The sequence below is a fragment of the Bos javanicus genome, chromosome 7 (genome assembly GCF_032452875.1).
Source record: "Bos javanicus breed banteng chromosome 7, ARS-OSU_banteng_1.0, whole genome shotgun sequence".
In the NCBI taxonomy this organism is placed as follows: domain Eukaryota; kingdom Metazoa; phylum Chordata; class Mammalia; order Artiodactyla; family Bovidae; genus Bos; species Bos javanicus.
Window position 1 is genome coordinate 3,519,291 of NC_083874.1, and position 18,016 is coordinate 3,537,306.

An 18,016-nucleotide genomic window follows, 5' to 3' on the forward strand; every position below is an offset into this window, starting at 1 on the left:
TCCAACAGGTGCTCAATATACTTGTTGAAAGACTGAAGAGAAAATAGGTTTGCTCTTGTCAGTTGTCTACTTGCCTTACTATCATTTACAAAGATGCAGAGCTACACATACTATCCTGGCAAAACTGTTTCCTCCCGGAAGAATCAGGAACCCACGACCCAGCGGCCCAGGAAGCACCAGCATTAGCCCAGAATGCGTCTGGTAATGGGACAGACTCAGCCCGGCCTCTCCTGGCAGACAGTTACGAAGAACTACACTTCCCAGAATCCTTGGGTCCTGGTGTGGACTACATTTCCCAGAGGGGATAGCGCTAGCCCCTGAGGGTCCCGGACCTGCGTGGGTTTTGCCGCTGGCGTGAAAGGCCTCCCGGCGTGAGGCCGACCCAGGCAGCACCTCGGACAAGTCCCTACCTGAAGCAGTTGTCTGGCCGTGTCAGTTCCGGAGCGTAACACTTGCTGCCCGTGGAACCCCCGGAGGCCTGGGCGAGGTGAGCGGTGGAGTGTCGGCGGGATGCAGGAGGGAGGACCGGGCCTCGGAAGGATGCTGCGTCGGGGCGCGGGACAGAGGCCCAGGAGGCGAGAGCGGGTTCTTCGTGGGTGCCGGCAGGCCGTGGGCGGAGCGCCACCGGCTCTGTCTTCTTCGCACCACCGCCTCCCACAGATGTGCCCTGAACGCCGCAAGTCGGGCACTTCCTCCCCATTCGCCGGGTTCTGCCACCCTGCTGCTTTCTCCCGACCTGTTCCCAGCGAGCTACCTGCCTGGCTCCTGCGGGCGTTTTAATTTGCTCCGGGCCGGCAGTGAATGTGAAGATAATTTCCTCCCTCTAGCATCGCCACTGCCCTCCTTAGTGAAAGGCTCGTTTTGCGTGAGAAGTGAGTCACTGGTTTTCCCCAGTGGCAGAATCAGGACTGGAATCCCGATCTTCGGTTGTCTGTTCCTCCTCCCTAAAGCCTGCTCCCCGCTTTAGGAGAGCTGATGTGTTCCCTTCCGGAAGCAGGTTTTCTAGAAAAATCTGGAAATTGTTTCTTTGGCAGGAGGGGGAGGAGTTGGGTGGGAAGACTTGCGTGGAGAAAAGTTGTCACGTGCATGCAGGGAGGTTAAAGCATGTGCTCTGTGGCCAGCTGTGGTTGGAATCCTGGTACCACCCTCCCTTGGCTGTGTGGACTGGGGTAAGTTGCTCCCACTCTGCCCTCAGTGTCCTGATCTATAAAATGGGGGATTGACAGTGCCAACTGTGCTCAATGATGCATTCAGTGCCTGACACTTGGTGAGGCTCAAGGAGCTGCTACTACTGCTGATAGAGTCCTAGGACCTTTTCCTCTGAGTCAGGGAGAGAGCTGGGCCTGGAACAGGATGACCCAGCCCTTCTCTCTGGTGCTGTCTATTCCTAGGTCCTTCTCTGAGGGCACATGGTATCATTCTCATTCTCTGTAAAGGTTTCAGAGTTGCTGATTCTGAGGGGTGGAAAGAGAAGGGGCTTCCTGCTGGCTCCCTTTTTCTTCTCTCAGATCTGACTTCTGGAGACTTCACCCATCCTCAAGGGAAACTGCTCAGAAAGAGGATATGGCTGCCGAACAGAGGGAAGCAAGGTCTCAGGTGAGTTCATTGCCCTCTCAAGTCTTATAGACAAATAGATTTTTTTTTTTTTTATCTTCAAACTGGAGTTCTCCCCCTAATACAATCTTCACCAGGATTTGGAGCCCATATCCTTTTCTCTGAAGAGCTTGCCCACAGAGGTGGATGGTGGATTCCATAGGGAATGTTCACTTCCAACCTTGCAATCCATATCTAGTGTTTCTCTTTTGTTTTCCTGGTATGCACTCTTCTATTCATTAATCTCAGCTCACCATGTGATTACTAATTAGACAGGTAAGATGCCACACGTCTCATATCACTTGAGGTTAGAACAAACATGAACACTTGGCAGCGTTCCTTTCTGGCCTGGCCCCTTTGCTCATTCCTGTCCCTCTCCCTACTCTTGGCCAGAAGGCTTTTCTTTTTCTTTCCACCCCTGAGAATCCTCATGCTATCTTTCCCAGGTTTTTTCCCCAGTCCATAGTTTTTAGTTTTAACTTTCTGGATCATGTATCTTGCTTCTACCACTCTCTTGAAAGCTGATCTTGACCTACTATTTTCATCTTTATTCTGTGGAAATGAAGGTGGGGCCCCCATCCAGGTTAACCATGTCAGAGGGAACATAAATGGAGAGGCCTCTTGACTTCAAGAGCAGAGAGAAGACTCCTCAGGAAGTGGCAGGGAGGATCTTGTGGGATATCAGTAGTGGAGAGTCAAGGTATACAGGGTGTACAGTTAGAAGTGGGGCTCTCAAGCCAGACAGCCAGGTTTGAACCCATATCCTCTGCTGTCATTTATAGGCCTTAGGCATCTACATCTCTCTGTGCCTCAGTTTCCTCAGCTGTAGAATGAGAATAACAGCCATGCCTGCCTGCCTCATAGGGTAGATGAGAGGACCACGTGAAATTACAGCATGGAAAGTGTTTTAATCGGGGCTGGGCACATCAGAGACGTTCAGTAGGTGGTGGTTGTGGTAGCTGAACAGTATCATTCTAGTCCACGATACTATAACTGTTGGCAGATAGAAATGACTATACAGTGTTTTTCAGACCCAGAAAATACTGTCAGTTTTTACTCATTTTCATCTAACAATAATATTGATACTTAATGTTGCTAGGGAATATCCCGAGGGCTTTACCTTTGTTCTCACTCTCATAACAGCGCAGCAGTTATTACCCCATTTTACATATGAGGGAACTGATGCTCAAAGAAGTCCAGTGACCTGAAATCAAACCCAGGTATGTCTGGCCTCTCAGTTCATGCTGGTTATTGTCCAGCCGTTCCTCTGGTGCATTTTTCAGAATGCAGAGTAGGCCCAGACCCTGTGTTACCAGAGCTCTGTGATGTGTGATGTTGTATGTCATCTGAAGCCACGAAATGTGGTGATTGATCTTCTGAGGCAATGGCTAGGACCTGCCTTTGTATATTAGAGCTGCTTGGCTTTCACATTCCATTCCAGCAAAGTCAAGCTGCTCTCTTGCCCAGAATCTTCTCCGTCCCTATATGACATTTCTCCCTAACCTCACATGCTGCGTGGACTTGTATGTAAAACTCAGTAACGGGATGTTTTAGGGTCAGAGAGAGAATATACCAAGTGCTGTGTTAAAAGGAGACTAGTTATCATCCTGTCTCTGCCATTAATAAAGTATGTGACTTGGAATCCTAACTGCCCTGGATCTTGTGTTCCTTGTCTCTAAAATAAGGGTAAATGGAAATGATGTGTGGTCATATTCAGCTACACATTTTCTTTTGTTGTTCAAATTTATGCACTTTTCTTGTCTGTTAGTTAGATTGTAAATTCTTTGACAGCAAAGAATTGCTGTATTCCTCACCAATATTAATTTAATGCCTCATCTTACCATACAAATATTGCATAATTGTGGCAAAAAACTTTACAGAGAATAAAATATGCACATATATATGTGTATATGTATATGCTTGTATATGTACATATGTGCATATATGTGTGTATGTGTGTGTGTTTGTGTATATATTTTTTCCATATATGCAGAAAGAAACCCACCATCTGGAGATAATTGCTGTGAGCCATTTGTTATGTATCTCTCAGCATTATTTTCTATGTACATATTTAATTTTTTTCAAAAATGGGAACAAGCTACACATACTGATACATATTCTGCTTTTTGTAATTAACATTATCATGAATGTCTTTTTAAGTCAACATTATTGACTTATATCATCAGTTTTAATGATTGCCTAGTACTTTATATTGATGTGATAATAGGTAACATCTGAACCTTTAATATAGGCTTGGTATGGTTTTAAGTACATCGTGTGCAGTATTTCAATTATTTACTAATTATTTGGTAGATTTTGAGAGGCCTTTTACAGAGTGGTTAAGAATGGAGCCTTAGACATGTACCTGAAATTGGAATCCCAGCACTACCACTGACCAGCTTTATGACTTTAGACAGATGTCTTCCCCTCTCTGTGAGTTCTCCTGTGTAAAATGAGGATAATAATAGTACCTTCTTCTCAGGGTTGTCATGAAGATAAAAGATTTACACTAAAGGTTAATATAAAGCTCTAAGAAAAGTACTTGGCCTGAAGAAAGCATTCAGTAAATGATAGCTACTTTAATTGCCACTATTGTCCTCAGGCTTCAGAGAGCACACAGATAATGCCTTAAATCATGTAACCCAGCCTCTGTCAATGATTATTTAGGTTGTTTCCATTTCTTTGCTCTTACTAACACCATAATAAATGTCCTTGTGTGTGCATTTTTTTGCATGGTTCGTTGTCAAACAAATACAGTAATTTGGAGACTTAAAGAGCATAAACATTTTAATGCTCTTAATATGTTTTATTGAATTGCCTTAAGAAAGATTATTCTAACAAACATTCCTACTAATGGCCTTAATACCTCCACACATCTCTGTGGTTAACACAGGGCATGGTTCAGACTTCATGCTACTCAGTATATATTTGTCACAAATCAAGTGTACATTAAACTAGTGACTTGAACCTTTCAGAACCTAGAATAATATAGAAGCGTTTCATGGTAACCTGACTACTTCCCATTGCTGCTGCCTTCACCCTGTGTGATGGGTGGTCCTGGGTGAGCTAGGATGGCTTGTCTCTACAGGTGTCAGTGACGTTCGAAGATGTGGCTGTGCTCTTTACACGGGATGAGTGGAGAAAACTGGCTCCTTCTCAGAGAAACCTGTACCAAGATGTAATGCTGGAGAACTATAGTAACCTTGTCTCATTGGGTAAGGAAATTTCCTCTGATGGGAAATTGGAATAACTCAGCACCCAAATCCTGGATAAAAGCCATGGATCATCAAAATTTCAGCTGAATTTTGCCTTAGCAGTGTACAAATTGGATCTCCAAAAATAAATCTGAAAAATTTGGCCTCATACGCATGGATGCCTCGTGCCTCATGGATGGGACAGTCTACAGAGCTGCACATTAGAAATTCCCTCATAGTTCAAGCCGTTCCCACTATGACGTGTTTGCTCATTTCTAAGCAGAGAGCATCCTTCAGCCCCCTTCTTTGACCCACCACTTGCCTTCCCCCGTTTTCTTTTCCAGCCAGATAAACACCATATAATCCATATTTTAAAGGGAGCTAGATAGTGTCTTCTCATTTTAAACAAGCTACCTGTTACAGAATCCTTTCCATAGGTACCTGTTTATAGATATCAGTCTGGACATCTCACATACTTCTTTTTCTACAGAAAGCTAATGGTACCCTATTTCAGGGCTGCATGCTCATTGTGTTTCCCTAACATGTAACTAATTATTCCATCATTAGGTTCTACAAGTCCCTTGGTTTTTTCCCTAACCCGCTCCTTTACATCACAGGGGCATAGCTTGAGCAGCCCACAGAAGCTCTTTGCCTCATCCTCTCAGTTTCCACTCAGAACCAGTTACCTCTTTGTGTCAAGAGTGAGTTTGTTGTTGTTTTTATTTTTTTGTCCTTTTTTTTTTTGCTGTGAGCAGGACTCCCATTTTCCAAACCTGAAGTGATCTCCCTGTTGCAGCAAGGAGAAGATCCCTGGAAGGTAGAGAAAGAAAGCCCTGGAGATTCCTCTCTAGGTGAGTGGGTGGGGAATCTCTGCAAGCAGCAGTCTGGTAAATGAGTGGATGTGTGACTTGGAGATGTTGGTCAGTGAACTTTCTCCAGGTTCTCAGTCCTCAAGAAATGATGGAGAAGGAATGCTAAGGCCCCCAGTCACAAGCGTCCTCTTTTTCTCTTACAGTTACTTCACAGGTGAATCTCTCAGGATCTTTTTTCTTATTCTTTCCTGTTTGAGAGAAGGGCTACATTTTCATGTATTCACTCAGCAGACTTAGTGTATTTAAGGAACTGTGGCTGATTCATTCTGACTGAAGGCCAGCATTATAGGAAAAGAAAGAGATGAGAAAGAAAATAGATTGGAAAGCCGGGTGGGGGCCACACTATGGGTGCTTTGGTACAGTTCTTAAAGGTGAGAACTGTCTGTGGCTGACTGGAAATCATTTAAGACTTTTCTGATGGTTTTATTTATCTGTTGACTGTGTTTGCCTGGGCTGGGTCTTTGTTGCTGCGTGGGCTGCTGCCGGTTGCCGTGCTCAGGCTGCTCACCGCGCTGGCTTCTCTTGTTGTGGCTCCCAGGCTCTGGAGCACAGGCTCAGCAATTGAGGCTCATGGGCCAAGTTGCTCCTTGGCCTGTGGGATCGTCCTGGATCAGGGATTGAACCTGTGTCTCCGGCGTTGGCAGGCTTATTCTTTACCACTGAGCCACCAAAGAAGCCCCAATTCAAGAATTTTAAGTTGAAGAATTATATGGTCCTTGATATTTTGGAAAGACTGGTCTTGAGTCTGAGACACTGTAAACATCCTGAGGTGGGTTCCTGTGTTCGAACACAGCACCACAGTTAGAAAGAAGGAGCACTGGTGTGGGCTGAGCTCCAAGGCACGTGAGAAGCTAAAGCAAGTTACAGAGCATGATCATAACATGTCACCATTTACGGGTAAAGAAAATCACGTGGTGTTTGTCTACACGCATGCATGTGAAAGTACCTCTGCTGCTGCTGCTAAGTCGCTTCAGTCGTGTCCGACTCCGTGCGACCCCATAGATGGCAGCCCACCAGGCTCCGCCGTCCCCGGGATTCTCCAGGCAAGAACACTGGAGTGGGTTGCCATTTCCTTCTCCAATGCATGAAAGTGAAAAGTGAAAGTGAAGCCGCTCAGTCCTGTCTGACTCTGAGCGACCCCATGGACTGCAGCCTACCAGGCTTCTCTGTCCATGGGATTTTCCAGGCAGAAGTACTGGAGTGGGGTGCCATTGCCTTCTCCAGAAAGTAGCTCAGTCATGTCAAACTCTTTGTGACCCCATGGATATACAATCCATGGAATTCTCTAGGCCAGAATACTGCAGTGAGTAGCCGTTCCCTTCTCCAAGGGATCTTCCCAACCCAGGGATTGAACCCAGGTCTCCCACTTTGCAGGAGGATTCTTTATACTAGCAGACCCATCAGGGAAGGCCCTGGTGTTATGCACGTTTGTCTACATGCATAATATGTGCTTAAGTGCTTAAAAAACGGTCAGGGGACACTAGTTATATGTGGATTGGGATCAAGAATGGGCATGATGAAAGGGGACTTTATTTACATTTAATTTTATTAGAATTTTCACAAAATATATCCATGAAGTCCTTAATTATGTAATTTGAATTTAATAAGAATAGTCACTTTGGAAACATTGTTGGGCTTAGAGTTGAAGTGAGAAAAAAACAGAGGTGGGAACCTTCTAGAGATTATTGAATAATGTAGGCAAGACATTACCTGGAAGAAGGCGTGTGCAGTGGGTTCAGGAGGAAAGAAGAGGGCCCCCTTTATTAAGGGTATATGATGAGTTCAGTGTGGGATGGATTTCATTTGAGGTGTGAATGAAATATGGGTAGAGGTCAGCAGTGGACAATTATAGAAGGATTAGGGAGTTGGAACTCAGCAGGGAGGTCAGGGAGCCATCAGTGTGAGAGAAGCATCTAAAGCCTTGAGCTGAGTAGATGAGGGAATGGAGGAGAGGTCAGCATTCCAGGAAACCTCAACGTTCATGAGGTGGGTTAAGAAGGAAGATTCTGTGACTGAACCAGAGAAGTAGTCACCAGAGGAGAGAAATGGCAGAGGTGTCTGTCATGAAAATTGGGGACTGGCAGCTGTTGAATTGGGGAGGCTGGGGCTCTGGGAGAACCAAGTTCAAACCCTCATCTGCTGCTTTCCTGTCCCGTGATAAACAGTGGTGCAACCTTGGACAGAAGGACACAGGTCTTACCCTGGCAGAGCTCAGTTGAGGGGAAGACTAAGTGCACACAGGAGTGTGGAATGACAGATTCTGGTGGGGATCTTGGGGGAAGAGCCACAGGAACTCTGTGAGAATCACATTCTCTGTGAGAACGTGGATCAGGAGGGGCAGTGTGGGCAGTGCTTCCCAAGGAAGGATACCTGGATATGAGAAGCATTCACAGGGTGAATGTAAGTCTGTGTAAGTCCAGAGAAAGGAAGCTGGTCTGTAAAGGTGGGAACAGGGATAAAGGGGAAGGGTCCAGATCCTGCTGAGGTGGGAGCCCTATCATGGGACCTGGTCTGTGCCTGAGAGCTGGTCACAGCCTCTGAGGAGTTGAAGTAGCGTGGCCACAGGCTCAGGCTTATATTGTGCAAGGATCAGCCTGCAACCAGTCTGGAGCCAGCTGGCGTAGACGTGGTAGGACTTGTCTTAGGTTGTTGTCCGGTCCCGATGAATAAGTGGACCCATCAAGATGTGGAATTGGGGCCCACCAGACACTTCATGGCAAATAGATGGGGAAACAGTGGCTGACTTTATTATCTTTCTGGGCTCCAAAATCACTGCAGATGGTGATTGCAGCCATGAAATTAAAAGACGCTTACTCCTTGGAAACAAAGTTATGACCATCCTAGACAGCATATTAAAAAGCAGAGACATTACTTTGTCAACAAAGGTCTGTCTAGTCAAGGCTATGGTTTTTCCAGGGTCATGTATAGATGTGAGAGTTGGACTATAAAGAAAGCTGAGTGCCGAAGAATTGGTGCTTTTGAACTGTGGTGTTGGAGAAGACTCTTGAGAGTCTCTTGGACTGCAAGGAGATCCAACCAGTCCATCCTAAAGGAGATCAGTCCTGGGTGTTCATTGGAAGGACTGATGTTGAAGCTGAAACTCCAATACTTTGGCCACCTAATGCAAAGAGCTGACTCTTTGAAAAGACCCTGATGCTGGGAAAGATTGAGGGCAGGAGGAGAAGAAGGGGACGACAGAGGATGAAATGGTTGAATGGCATCACCAACTCAATGGACATGGGTTTGGGTGGACTCCAGGAGTTGGTGATGGACAGGGAGGCCTGGTGTGCTGCTGCAGTTCGTGGAGTTGCAAATAGTTGAACACGACCGAGCGACTGAAGTGAGTGAGTGAGTGAGACGAGCTATGAGACAGGCTGTCTCAATTCCTAAGGTGCCCACACCTTTAGGAGAGTGCTTGCTTCCCCATCCAAGGTGAGATCTTTTGAGATCGGAACCAGACTTGGCTCTCTTTGTAACTGTCATTTGGGAGAAATATACTAATCTTGCGGGAACAGCTGAAGATGACCACAAAATAAGCAGAGGACTCAGGCAGTAGGGAAGCAGTAGAGAGTTAGGAGAGGCATCAGCCCCACTGCCAGGCATGGGCTAAGCCTGGCATGGAAGATCAGAGGGAGAGAAGGAGGAATTGTTGCCCTTCCTTTCGCCTTGACAGCCTCTGATCCATGAGGAGTCTGCCTTTCTGAGTTAAGCTTTAGTTGGATTAAATTGAATGAAAGTACAACTGTCCAGAGCTGTCCAGAGAGATTTTGGAGCCAGAAAATAAAGTCTGTCACTATTTCTATTGTTTCCCCATCTATTTGCCATGAAGTGATGGGACCGGATGCCATGATCTCAAGTTTTTTGATGTTGACTTTTAAACCAACTTTTTCGCTCTCCTCTATAACCTTCATCAAGAGGCTCTTTAGTTCCTCTTCACTTTCTGCCATAAGGATGGTGTCATATGCATATCTGAGATTATTGATATTTCTCCTGGCAACCTTGATTCCAGCTTGTGCTTCATCCAGCCCGGCATTATGCATTATGTGCTCTGCATATAAGTTAAATAAGCATGGTGACAATATACAGCCTTGATATACTCCTTTCTCAATTTGAAACCAGTCCGTTGTTCCTTGTCTGGTTCTAACTGTTGTTTCTTGACCTGCAAACAGGTTTCTCAGGAGGCAGGTCAGGTGGTCTGGTATTCCCATCTCTTGAAGAATTTTCCACAGTTTGTTGGGATCCACACAGTCAAAGGCTTTAGCATAGTCAGTGAAACAGATGTTTCTCTGGAATTGTCTTGCTTTTTCTATGATCCAACAGATGTTGGCAATTTGATCTCTGGTTCCTTTGCCTCAGACAAGTTTATTTGCATCATATTTTAGATTCCATATGTAAGTGATATAATGTGGTATTTGACTTTATCTTTCTGACTTACTTGACTTAGTATGATAATCTCTAGGTCCATTCCTGTTGCTGCAAATGGCATTATTTCATTCTTTTTAATGGCTGAGTAGTATTCCATTGTGTATATATACCACATCTTCCTTATCCTTCCATCTTTTGATGGACATTTAGGTTGTTTCTATGTCTTGGCTATTGTAAGTGGTGCTGCTGTGAACTTTCGGGTGTGTGTATCTTTTTGAATTACAGTTTTTTCCAGACATATGCCCAGGAGTGGGATTGCTGGATCATATGGCAACTCTGTTTTTAGTTGTTCTGAGCAACTTCCATGCTGTTTTCCATAGTGGCAGCACCAATTTATATTTCCACCAACAGTATAGGAGGATCCCTTACCTCCACACCCTTTGCAGCATTCTTCCATCTATTTTAATCCCCTCATCATGTGTTATTTTCTCTCAGAGTCCTTATCACTGCAAAATAGTCAGTACTTATTTATAATCTGCTCTGTCTCTGAATTATAAACTCCCTTGTGCTGGTTGTCTGTTCCGTTTGTACCTATTTCCCCAATACCTAAAACAGTGCCTGGTCCACATCAGTTTCCAGTTAATGAATGCATGAGTGACTTGCTTAGCCTAGTGGTGATGGAGACAGAAAGAAGGAAACCAGTTTCAGAGAGATTTAGGAGATAAAGGCAGCAGGAATTAAAGGTGGATTCAATACGGAAGATAAGGGATATTGAGTTGTCAGGGTTGCCTGCTTGGCTTGTGACTTGTTTAGGGATGGACATTGATACCATTCACTGAGATAGTGGTACTCTTCAGGGACTGATACTGATTGGAGTTTTTACTTTAGAGGGAATTTTGCCTTTTTTTTTTTTTTTAAAGCTTTCATTTTAAGATAATTGTAGATTCACATAAGAAGTATTGAAACTTTTGGCCAACCCAATAGATGGCAGCCCACCAGGCTCCGCCGTCCCCGGGATTCTCCAGGCAAGAACAGTGGAGTGGGTTGCCATTTCCTTCTCCAATGCATGAAAGTGAAAAGTGAAAGTGAAGTCGCTCAGTCGTGTCCGACTCTAGCGACCCCATGGACTGCAGCCTACCAGGCTCCTCTGTCCGTGGGTTGTAGACTCTGATCGGAGAAGGCAATGGTACCCCACTCCAGTACTCTTGCCTGGAAAATCCCATGGACGGAGGAGCCTGGAAGACTGCAGTCCATGGGATCGCTGAGATGGGATCGCTGAGAGTTGGACACGACTGAGCGACTTCACTTTCACTTTTCACTTTCATGCATTGGAGAAGGAAATGGCAACCCACTCCAGTGTTCTTGCCTGGGAATCCCAGGGATGGGGGAGCCTGGTGGGCTGCCGTCTATGGGGTCGCACAGAGTCGGACACGACTGAAGCAACTTAGCAGCAGCAACCATATATTTAGTTCTGTTTTGTTTTTGTTTTTGGCCAAGCCACATGATTTGTGAGATCTTAGTTCCCCGACCAGAGATTGACCCTGGCCCTTGGGCCCTCAGCAGTGAAAGTGCTGAGTCCTAACCACGGACCCACCATGGAATTCCCCATTTAGCTCTTATTTAATTTCTTTCATCAATGTTTCATAGTTTTCATAAGACAAGTCTTGTACATATTTTGTTACATTTATACTTAAGTGTTTTTGAGTAATTATAAATGGTACTATAAATACAAGTTCAGCGCCCATATGTCCATATTATGTAGATATGATACTGATTTTTGTATGTCTGTCTTTATCCTGTGACCTTCCTAAATGTCTTATAGTTTTAGAAAATGTTTTGTAGATTCTGAGGAATTTTCTTTGTACTGTTATCTACAAATAGAGACAGTTTTATTTCTTCCTTTTCAATTTGTATACCTTTTATTTCATTTTTTTTGCCATGTTGTACTAAGTAGACTTTCAGTACTATCCTGATTATGAGTGGTGAGAACAGACATGGTTGCCTTGTTCCAGATCTTAGGTATAAAGCATTCAGCCTTTCACTATTAAGTATAATGATGTGTGTGCTTAGTCGCTCAGTCATATTTGACTCTTTGTGAACCTATAAACTGTAGCCCATCCAGTTCATCTGTCCATGGAATTGTCTAGGCAAGAATACTGGAGTAGGTTGCCATTTCCTTCTCCAGGAGATCTTCCTGACCCAGAGATCGAACCCACATCTCTTCCATCTCCTGCATTGACAGACAGATTCTTTACCACTGAGCTACTGGGGAAGCCCAAGTGTAACGTTAGCTCTAGGTTGTTGTGGATACTCTTTATCAGGTTAAGATATTTTTCTGGGATGGCAAATAACCTTCACTTCACCAGATTACAAATTACATTTATAACCTAATAATTAGAAAAGATTTAAGAGTTCACCAACCAAGGTAGGTGAACCTTGTTTCCTAATTGAAAAAATTTATGACACAGTTCATTTCAGTTGCTCAGTCATGTCCGACTCTTTGCAACCCCATGGACTGCAGCACACCAGGCCTCCCTGTCCATCACCAATTCCCGGAGTTTACCCAAACTCACATCCATTGAGTTGGTGATGCCATCCAACCATCTCATCCTCTGTCGTCCCCTTCTCCTCCTGCCCTCAATCTTTCCCAGCATTAAGGTCTTTTCAAATGAGTCAGCTCTTTGCATCAGGTGGCCAAAGTATTGGAGTTTCAGCTTCAACATCAGTCCTTCCAGTGAACACTCAGGACTGACCTCCTTTAGGATAGACTGGTTGGTCCAAGGGATTCTCAAGAGTTCTCCAGCACCACAGTTCAAAAGCATCAGTTCTGCGCTCAGCTTTCCTTATAGTCTAACCCTCACGTCCATACATGACTACTGGAAAACCATAGCCTTGACTAGATGGACCTTTGTTGGCAAAGTAATGTCTCTGCTTTTTGTATGCTGTCTAGGTTGGTCATAACTTTCCTTCCAAGGAGTAAGCATATTTTAATTTCATGGCTGCAGTCACCGTCTGCAGTGATTTTGGAGCCAAAAAAATAAAGTCAGCCATTGTTTCCACTATTTCCCCATCTGTTTGCCATGAAGTGATGGGACTGGATGCCATGATCTTAGTTTTCTGAATGTTGAGCTTTAAGGCAACTTTTTCACTCTCCTCTTTCACTTTCATCAAGAGGCTCTTTAGTTCTTCGCTTTCTGCTATAAGGGTGGTGTCATCTACATATCTGAGGTTATTGATATTTCTCCCAGCAATCTTGATTCCAGCTTGTGCTTCATCCAGCCCAGCGTTTCTCAAGATGTACTCTGCATAGAAGTTAAATAAGCAGGGTGATAATATACAGCCTTGACGTACTCCTTTTCCTATTTGAAACCAGTCTGTTGTTCCATGTCCAGTCCTAACTGTTGCTTCCTGACCTGCATACAAATTTCTCAAGAGGCAGGTCAGGTGGTCTGGTATTCCCATCTCTTTCAGAATTTTCCACAGTTTGTTATGATCCACACAGTCAAAGGCTTTCACATAGGGAAATTCAAATGCTGCCTGTATATAAGATGCTACTAGTAAATAGTGTTAATTTCATTGGCTGTGAGATGTTTTGCTTTTTTTTAATGCCCTTTGAGAAATGTGTTTGGAAATATTTTCAGATGAGATGATGAGTTTGGGATTTGCTTTAGCCCATCTGATGGAGGAGGAGTGAAGCTTATATATGAAGTGTTGGTGGTTTTTGAAGCATTGTACAATTCTCTCTACTTTCATATATATTGAAATTTTTCCATGATAAAAAGTTATTTAAATTAACATTGCCAAAAACATTGTATATACCAGCATTTCTTTTTTCAGTAAGACAGAGGGTGTTCACAAATGTGCAGTACTTCCCAGCATACCAATTTTAATTCTCTCAGTCTCTGGTTCACAAGAAGCCTTGTGAAAGTGCCAATTAAAGTCACATTTTCGTTAAGATATAACTTTGAATCTGACTGATTATTGGATAAATCAGGGGAATGCTTTAGAAAATAAGGCCAAAAGCCTATTTTGGGTTTAAAAAAAAAAAAAGATACTGATTCTGCCTTCAACCCTCATGCTTATCCCTTCATATAATATTGGGGAAAGTTTTGTTAAATCTCCTGCCAACCCAGAAAAACCTCTCCAAAAGACAGAAAACATTGTCACTGTTGAATAAGAATTAAACTAGACTGCATAGGTAACCTGCTGATGAGATCACAAAACAGAAAAAAACCCACCCTTTTTTAACGTAGTTGAGAATTACACGTTCTTGAGAATACGTGTTCTTGAGGTTAATTGTCATTTGTCTTCATCCTGGTGGCTCAGATGGTAAAGAATCTGCCGGTAGTGTGGGAGACCCGGGTTTGATCCCTGGGTTAGGAACATCCCTGGAGAAGGGAATGGCAACTCACTCCAGTAATTTTGCCTGGAAAATTCCATGGACAAAGGAGCCTGGCAGACTACAGTCCATGGGTCACAGAGTCCACATGACTGAGCGACTCACACTTTCACTTTCAAGGGCACTGACGACAGCACAGCTATACATTTTTTTGTATTTATCCTAAATGCACCAGGCAGTTAGGCTATATGTCCTAGTGATAAGAAAACTTCTAGTATCCTATGATGAGCAGATGGTGCCAGTTTGGAACTAGGCACTAGGCTAAACTTTCACAAGAACAGGAAGATAGTATCACGATATTTCTTGATGTTTATATTTCAAAGAGATGGCTCCCAAGCTTTTAAGAATTTTTAGTGCTGGTTTCTAATGCTAGCAGAGGCTTTACAAGTTTAAATACGTATCAAAGCTATAGAGGAATGATTTACAAATAAAAGTTTTCTCAAAGAATATGCTAAGAAAAAGGGTGGGAAAGCACATATCTTTCCATTTTGACAAAAGGGAAGATTCAGTTTTTAAATTTCCACTAGCAAACTACTAATCCCCTAAAATCCTAGGAAACTGTAACTATTGCCTGAACATCTTTCCTGCCTATATCCTCCACTGTCTAAGGATAGTTTAGATACTCTTTAAAGCACACATTTGCTTCTGTTTCTATCTTTTATTTTCATTGTAGAAGTGATCACATTTTGCATTGATTGCACATTGAATTAATTTGTTTCTCATGTTAAACTAGGCTCCTGGAGGAAACAAAACATTTCTTTTTTTTTTTTTTCTGATGGTTAATAGGTTTTATTGTATTGGTTAAAATAATACTAAAAGAACCATACATTTAGAATGTAATGTGAACATTGCACTTGAAAGATTTTTCTGAACTTCAGACATGCTGTAGATCAAACATAACCTGCTGCTCTTCTTCATTTTAGCTCTTTTTAATGACCATTGAAATACACCATCTTTCAGTGTTTCCTTCAAATTTCTAATGTTTAAACACATTTTTATGTCTTTCTCAGTCTGAGGGAAAAGGCCATACCAATGCTAGGGATGCAGTATATGAGGTGGTGAGTCTACAGCAAGAGTCTGAGGAGGAGGATCCAGTCACTCCTAGTAGTGGAGGGGGCCCATTGCCACCCCTTCTTTTCATTACTGGATCCCTAGTGTCTTACAGAGCAGGAGTCCGGGTAGCAGGAGGTGAGTGGTAAGCTGCATGACAGGAGTGAGCAGCAGGAGAGCAAGGGAAGTTTCATCTGTATTTATAGCACCTCCCCATCGATAGCATTTACCACCTGAGCTCTTAACTCCCGTCAGATCAGCTGTGGCATTAGATTCTCATAATAGTGTGAATGCTACTGTGAACTGTACGTGCAAGGGATCTAGACTGCTCACTCTTTATGAGAATCTAATGCTTGATCTGATGTGGAACTGAGGTGTTGATGCTTTTGCTGGGGGTGCGGGTGCAAATACAGATTATCCTTAGCAGAGAGGTTTGACTGCACAGAGACCATAATAAATCAATTGCTTGAAGACTGATATCAAAACCCTATCAGTGAGTGGCAAGTGACAACTAAGATGTATCTGGTGGCAGGCTTTATAGTGGCAAGTGAGTTGATGAATTGTACAGCTGCATCTAGTGGTGGGCTTTAAATCAGGATCTTACACTTATTTTAGTCCACGCATGGCCTGTCCATTATTTTATTTATCACTTCTATCCACATCTCTTTCCCTCATTGCACACTTGTCTCAGTCACAGTTTTGATAAACCTACAAAGTAACCCTTGCCAAAATAAGTAAAAAACAAACATCACTGGAGAGCTTCTTTGAAAAGGGGGAAGGACACAATAATGAGACAGCAGAAGGCTTTAAGACTGCCAACAAAAATAAAGCTGTATTTAAAAGAAAATGGGGCTTCCTTGGTGGTCCAGCGGTTAAGAATTCACCTTACAACGCAGGGGACACTGGTTTGATCCCTGGTCCAGGATGATCCCACATGCTGCAGGGCAACTAAACATTTGCGCCACAACTGCTGAGCCTGTGCTCCAGAACCCAAGAGCTGCAACTGCTGAAGCCCTTGCATTATAGAGCCAGTGCTCTGCACCAAGAGAAGCCACTGCAATGAGAAGCCTGCAGTCTCCACAACCAGAGAAAGCCTGCACACAGCAATGAAGACCCAGCAGCCAAAAATAAAAATAAGTAATAGAAGTTAAATAGAATACCAGGAGTCCAACTTAAATTACAGGTTTATTGAAACAGGTGGTTCACATTCTCTAAGCCCACTTTGTATAATATGTGATGACTGGCTATCCAACAAAGTTTCGAAACCTTCGAAACTGCTTTACCACAGGAAGACCAAGCACCCTGCAATAAAATGCAAGTCTCTGGAGTTTTTCAAAGGGGGAAAAAAAGAAAGTGAATACGAAGAACAGAAGCAATTACTGAAGGCCACCACTTCAAATATGTCTGCACTGAGCATCATTCTTAGGGCTAACTGCATTGCTAAAGGTAAGAAGTCCTTTACTATTGGTGAAGAGTTGATCCTGTCTGCTGCTAAAGTTCATTTGTCATGAACTTTAGGAGAGGCTGCAGTTCAAAAGGTGGCATGTGTTCCTCTTTCAGCTAGCACTGTAACTAGACAAACGGATGAAACAGTAGAGGATATTGAGGCACAATTGTTAGAAAGGATTAATGAGTCACTGTGGTGCGCAGTCCAGGTTGATGAGTCTACTGATGTTGAAAATAGGACAACTGAGTGCCTGTTTTTGTGCAATCTGTTTTTCAGGAGGATATGCAGGGGGATATGTGCACTTCTGTTGGCAACCAGCATCACAGCTGCAGAACTATTCAAGAATGATTTCATATCAGGAAAACAGAATTGGTCGTTTTGTGTCTGTATATGCATGGACAGAGTGGCTGCCATGACTGAGCTCTTAACTCTTGTCAGATCAGCAGTGGCATTAGATTCTTATAATAGTGTGAATGCTACTGTGAACTGTACATGCGAGGGATCTGGGTTGCTCACTCTTTATGAGAATCTAATGCTTGATCTGGTGTGGAACTGAGGTGTTGATGCTATTGCTGGGGCTGGTTGGGGGCGGGGAGGGTGGGGTGCAAATACAGATTATCCTTAGCAGAAAGGTTTGACTGCACAGAGGCCATAGTAATGTCTTTAGACCATTATTAGATGGTCAGAAAACCACTAGATGGCTTTCTGGTTTCATTCAGTTCAGTTCAGTCGGTCAGTCATGTCTGCCTCTTTGCGACCGCATGGACTGCAGCACGCCAGGCCTCCCTGTCCATCACCAACTCCTGGAGCTTGCTTAAACTCATGTTCATCGAATCAGTGATGCCATCCAACCATCTCATCCTTTGTCGTCCCCTTCTCCTCCTTCCTTCAATTTTTCCCAGCATCAGGGTCTTTTCCAATGAGTCAGTTCTTCACATCAGGTGGCCAAAGCATTGGAGTTTCAGGTTCAGCATCAGTCCTTCCAATGAATATTCAAGACTGATCTCCTTTAGGATTGACTGGTTTGATCTCCTTGCAGTCCAAGGGACTCTCAAGAGTCTTCTCCAACACCACTGTTCAAAAGCATCAATTATTC

The 18,016-nt window shown here is 43.6% G+C and overlaps 1 protein-coding gene across 7 annotated transcripts in view; it reads left to right on the forward strand.

Annotated features, from left to right (window-relative positions):
* The first annotated feature begins 278 nt into the window (after positions 1–278).
* ZNF93 (zinc finger protein 93) overlaps positions 279–18,016 on the forward strand; it is a 33,979-nt gene continuing 16,241 nt past the window's right edge. The window contains exons 1-5 of one of the 7 annotated variants that reach the window (XM_061421403.1): positions 279–487; positions 1,437–1,596; positions 4,682–4,808; positions 5,543–5,638; positions 6,304–6,428. In XM_061421403.1, the coding sequence (XP_061277387.1) occupies positions 1,564–1,596; positions 4,682–4,808; positions 5,543–5,638; positions 6,304–6,428 (381 nt within the window). In that variant the 5' untranslated portion in view covers positions 279–487; positions 1,437–1,563. Of the gene's footprint in view, positions 1,597–2,736; positions 2,814–4,681; positions 4,809–5,542; positions 5,639–6,303; positions 6,429–16,814; positions 16,920–18,016 lie in introns of those variants that run through there. The other 6 variants (XM_061421404.1, XM_061421401.1, XM_061421399.1 and 3 more) reach the window with 6 other exon arrangements.